At 33.2% G+C, this 6,000-nt stretch overlaps 1 protein-coding gene across 1 annotated transcript in view; it reads left to right on the top strand.

Moving 5' to 3' along the window:
* The window catches only part of LOC134855173 (charged multivesicular body protein 6-A-like), a 340,778-nt gene extending 337,638 nt beyond the window's left edge, over positions 1–3,140 (top strand). Inside the window, exons 4-5 of the mRNA XM_063871599.1 lie at positions 17–187; positions 2,493–3,140. Of these exons, the coding sequence (XP_063727669.1) occupies positions 17–187; positions 2,493–2,684 (363 nt within the window). The 3' untranslated portion in view covers positions 2,685–3,140. The remainder of the gene's footprint in view (positions 1–16; positions 188–2,492) is intronic.
* Positions 3,141–6,000: the final 2,860 nt, after the last annotated feature.

Raw genomic sequence — 6,000 nt, forward strand, 5'->3', positions numbered from 1 at the left:
TCCATGTATCGTTTAGGTGAAAGTGGTGGATGGTCTGAAGGCGGGCAAGGATGCACTGGCTAAGCTGCAGCAGGTGTTGAAGTTGGATGATATTGAGCAGTTGATGGATGACACTAGAGATGCGGTTGAATTACAACAACAGATAGAAGACACTCTAGCTGGATCACTTACAGAACAGGACGAACAGGTTAGGCATTTCGCGTGATAGAAATTTGAAAGAACGAGTTATTTCAAACTGATTGTTAAATTGACCATTGGCAGTTTCGAAATGCGCAAACAAACAGGATAAGCATTTCGCCTGATAGAATTTTAAACGAAGGAGTTATTTTAAACGAAGGAGAACTTAACGTTAAATTCACCTATGTGAGTTTGGAAATCCACACAGTCAATAAAGAACTTGACTCACTTAGTCAAAAAGCGGATCTCCGCTTATTAATCAGAAAAAGGTAGTTGTATATTAAGAGGAATCTTTTAATAATCGTTTCGACATTCAAGACAAGCTTTTGCCAAAAATTTAACCAATATAATAGCTTCTAGGGGTTTCTATCGGCGATGCCAGTAAAAATTAACAATTTGTAGTAGTTTAAGTTTCAATCTATCTTTCTTTTAGTTAAACGCAACGCCAAAAACTCTGCGGACTCAAGGTTCAAGCGATTTTCATTGGGGACAATGGTTAACAAAAGGCGTCATTGACAATGTTTTGGCGAAAATGATGAATATTCCAGAAGTTTTTTTGCGATTCAAAAGCTGGATAAGTATCAACAGCCAAATGTTTTGAAAAACGTTTTCAATTTCGGGATTTGAATGACCAACGCTAATCTTTAAAATTTCCAAAAATATGCTGTCAGGATACTCAGGTGTTGCAAAGCTTTCCTCCGAATACGACTGCTCAAATGATTTCAACTTCTGAGATATGACATTGTTATGATTTTTAAATATTTTTCATTTAATATTCCCAACCCTATAGTCCGGCGCTGTCACGGTACTATCAAGGGCTGCAAATCCTGCTTCCAAATATAACTGCTCAAATCCGTTGAGCTTCCCAGATAAGACGGTTCTTATGATTTTTTTCATAATTTTTCAAAAACTTGGATTTCATAAAATTTGAAATTTTTTACTCTATAGTTGATAGAAAAGTTTTGCGAACCGTTTCAGTTACAATTATGATTCTTGGGACCCTTTAGCTTAGATGGGACCCCAAAGAACATGTTTTACTACTTAAAATTTTTGAAATCCTAGTTCTCTTCACTTTTGTTTACTTGTTCGTTTGTCTTTAAACCTATTTAAAGTTTGTCGGAACGATCAAAGAAAACGAAAGAACAAAAGAAGAACAAAGAGCATCTTTCCGGATTCCGCTCACAATTCACAAAATACATAGTTTGGCCTCGTAATGAAAACGTTTGAATTATTTCAAAGGTTTATGCTTTCTGCGAGTCAATTGATTATTGAGGACGTTCTTGCAAGTTGATTTAAATAAAGAGTACGAAAAATTCATGAAAATACAACATGAAAATTCAATTTATTTGGAGAAAAAAAACTAAAACTTTTGTATAGCCATTTATCCGTATGGTTATGACGAACATCTTTTATGTCAGTCCCTATCAAAAAATTGTGATTAAAGATTTGTTTTGATGACAAATTGTATGAAAAAATAATCAAATATTTTAGCTAGAGATATCGACATGAGGAAATGCTTATTTCATAAATAGGCGTTATTTTTACACCGCTTAAGTTTCCTCAGTCACAATATCTGATTTTTTTGATAGCGAATTTATCAAAACTTTGACAAAAATCTTAAAGGCAAGGCTCACGCTAAATCCGCCTCTGATTCACAGCACACTTAGCATAAATTTAAAATTGATCGATTTTGTCGACGTCTATTTTCATATTTGTTTGAGTTTTTTAAAGCGTAATGAACGCAGTGAAGACTCTTATATAGGTCTTGCTGATTTTTTTTTTGTTTTTTTAGGAAGTCTTAAAAGTCTCTTATAACTACAGATGTGCATTCATACATATTAATGCTTTTATGAATGCACTTGGGTTTATATGCACTTTTTGAGTTCAATTGAAATTCATCTGCTGAAAGTGACGTTAATACCATTCTCCAAATACGAACGTGGAACTGGCGCAAAAAATCATGAACGATTTCTAGTTTCGAAAGTGGAATTTACATTTTAGATTTCCAACGGAACAAAAACTTTACCTGTTGATCCAGTTTTCTCAAGTTGGATTAATGTTATCAAAAAAGCGCCAATCATAAAATGTTCCAGAAATTCAAAGAGCTTGAAGGGCATCTATTTTTTTTTTTGAAATTCGAAAGTTTACAAAATCAGTGTTTTTTTATGTTTTGCGTTCATTACTCTTTTTCAATCTTAGATTGGCAATGTTGTTTTTTTTTAGATTTTTTTTTGCCGTTTTGCATTTTATGCGAAATGCAGCTCAACCTCTGCTTAAAGTTTGGATTTCGGTTAAGTTTTTGCTTTTTTATACAGGCGGCTCTTGATGAGTTAGAAGCACTTATTGCAGCTGACGAAATGGAACGGGGCAACAAAGATACCAACAACAGCAAAATGGAATTACCAGAAGTTCCAGATGACGAATTACCAAGCAGTGTTCCAGACAGAGAACGAGAGAATAAAAATCAAAGTCCATCTAGAAAAGCTAGAGTAGCGGAAGCGGGATGATTAAATTAATAAGTTTAATGAACGAGGAAATTGTAGAATGTTCGAACTGGCAAAATTGACGGTTATACGAATACAGCCTTGAACCCTTTCAATTCAAAATTATTATTTTAATAAGACTAAAATCTATAGAAATACAAGAAAATATTATTAATTCCTGTCGTTAATCAAAACCTCGAATAAGTTGAATTGGTTTCTAGCAGAAAAATTCAGTAGATTGACGAATAGTCAAACAGATATTGCTCGTTCGAACTTTTTGTTTTACAAAGATTTAAATTTTTGTTCCCGAGTTGAAATAAATAATTGCTTACATTTCATATCGACTGTTAACAAATGGCAAACTAAACTTGCTTATGGTTATGATCAGAAACGCCAGCTTTCGAGCAGTGCTTTTACTTTTCTTAAGTTTTTCTATCCTGTTTTGATTCCACTTATGATAAATTCAGAAATTTAATGTTACTTTTCTTGTCAATTCAATTTTGAGTTAAATTAATTTCTTAATGCAAAGCTCACTGCCCAAATTTTCATTCGCAAATTGCGGAATTTAACAAAAATAACGTCTGTTTATAATATCTGGTTGCTATTACAATTGGTATGCTGATTATTTAGACGACTTTTCTAAACTTATTTGGTCCGCATATTTAACTGTGGAAAACTTCTTGTTATCCCAAACATTAAGCATTTTTAGGTGGTGATGAAGGGGAAGGCGAAGGGAAAGAAGATGAAAGAGCCGTTTTAATGGAAGATTTGAGTTTTTTTACTGTCATTGATTGATTGACGTGAAGACCCTTATTTAAGTCGTTTTTTATTAAGGAAGTTGTCAACGCTCAAATGTGATATTAAGCGGTTTGGTTTTTGATTTTGCTTATGTTAACTTCAAATTTAGTTTCCAAATGGAAGGAAGGTTTCGCTCCCGGAAAACAAAAGTGCGAATGGCCCAAAAAGTTAAATTAAAGACTAGAAGTTTCGAAATTGGTTTCTAAAATTTTAAGATTTCCCACCTAAATAAAAAAAACGTATTGACGTTAGATTTATCTAGCAAAATGTCCAGCATTAAAGTTTTTTGACATCGGAAGATCATTGAGATGATATACCTTTTTAACACATGCGAGCTGTAGTGTTTCTTTTGTTCTTAAATACAAAAAAAAAAAAACTAAATGTAAAGGTCACGAAACGCTTGCGACTTCTAATTTCGAAAATGGAATGGAATTATCATATTTCCCAGCGAAATAAAAATTTTACCCGTTGATCCAGGTTTCTTAAATTCGGTTAATTTTATCAAAAGAGCACCAATCATAAATTGCTCGTGAAATTCAAAGACCTTGAAGGCTTAATTTTTTTTCTTTAAAAATTCGAAAGTTGAAAATTTTTCAGAAAACAACTCAATTTTTTGTTGCCTTGCGTTCATTACTCTTTTCCAACTGTAAGTTGGCTATGTTTTCAGCAACGTATTCTATCCTTTGCTAAATTGTATCAATGGAGCAATTCTTTATATTTTTGCGTCAGTCGAATCTCCGCTCCAATTGCGTTTGACAAGAGGTTGGTCTACACAACATACAACGCCATTTTCATGGTATTAAAACGACACTGACGTCACGGTGCTCTAAATATAGCAATATAGCAATGACGTCGTTTTTTCTTTACGCTCGGAATTGTTTGAACTGAACTATTTACTATTTGAAGCCCCATTTTTATCGTTTTCTACATCTGATCAAGGTGTGTTTTCAGTTAATAGATAAGTGGATTAAAGTTTTCCTATTACTCAGTGGTAAGTTTTTTCTTTTGCTTTATCAGACGATTGAAAACTAATTTTGAAAAAAAAGTTTCTCGTGGTTTCTCTAGTGACGCAATACATATACAATTCAACAGGTATGTAGGATAATTTCGCGTGAGCTATTCATGTAAGAGAACAGAACAGTCGAAAATAAGTTATGGCAAGTCGAAACCTAAAATCCAGAAACATTTTCGAAAAAGTATTCATTGTCATAAGTTGTTTTAAATATAACCTTTAAATTGCTGGCATAATACATTTTTCTTCGAGTCAGGTTTGGTATGAGTTGACCAATTTTTGTAACCAACTACAGAATAAACCATTGATTAAGTCGTTCATCGACTGCTCTTAAGTTTCCCAGCCTAAAAATTTTCTACTGCTATGAAAAAATGTTTGATTTACACCAATCGCATGAGCGCTTTTTCATTCCTCTCTTCATTTTTTCAGATTCAGAAAAGTAGGAAGGAAACTTAGCAATAATACTTTTTGGTCGGACGTTATAAGGAATTTCAATTTATTATCGCAAGCGATCTAGCGGGAGTAGCGTTGAATAATCCGACGAAGTGAACTGTGTTTAGACTTATTCTTTTGCGAGAGCAAGTGACTTGTAATCGGGAACTCATAAATTTTCCCGTGAACAACTTTTCTTACAATGTATAGCAATTTAGCGGTTTTTTGTCTACCGAAACCTGAAAAACGCAAAACATCATGTCATTTATTTTTGAACATCTACTTTAAAATCATAAATTTAGTTCTGTTAGTGAATTTTTTAATGAAGTTTTGTTAGAATTTTTTGGTAAGTGAATTTTGTTCGCCTCAATCGAAGTTATAAATTTAGTTCTGTTAGTGAATTTTTTTTAGTGAAGTAGTGTTAGAATTTTTTGTTTGTGAATTTTGTTCGCCTCAATCGAAGAAAGTAATGGACGACTGCACATGCTTGGAAAGTAAAGTCTGCTCGGAGAGTTCAGAAGTAAAAAATAGTTTTCACCCGCATTTTTTTGTGTAAAATTTAGGGTGTTTGGAAATTACCAATTTCGCCATGAAAGCCTTGTCGCAAGTTATTTAAGACGGGCTATTTATCACGCTCTCAAAGTTGTTTTGAGGCGTGCTATTTTGTCATATTAGTTGCCTTTAAGTTTCTGACTATTTTTTTCCAAAGAGTATCACTTTTGTCTTTATCCAAAACTAGTCGAGACTAGCTTAAGGTCAGTGTAATCATATAGGGCTTTTCCTTTAATTGATATAAACAGTTTCGTTTCTCAATTTTCGAAGACCAATTTGAGATAATTAAATCGCAAACAATTCCAATTGTTCCTTATTGCGAGGCGAATGCGGCGAACTAATCCTGCTCTGAAAATTTCCAATTTGATTTAAGGCAGAGTAGATGGAAAATGTTATCACTTTTGTACCTCTCATTGGGTTCGAGCAGATATTCAACTTTTTCTTTTTGTTTCTTTTTCAAGTCAACCATATTGATTTTCCGAGCTATCCCAAAGCACTAAAAATACTGTTTTGAGGCAATTTTTTGGAGGCGTTTTTAAAGTATAT

The sequence above is a fragment of the Symsagittifera roscoffensis genome, chromosome 10 (assembly GCF_963678635.1).
Source record: "Symsagittifera roscoffensis chromosome 10, txSymRosc1.1, whole genome shotgun sequence".
Lineage (NCBI taxonomy): Eukaryota > Metazoa > Xenacoelomorpha > Acoela > Convolutidae > Symsagittifera > Symsagittifera roscoffensis.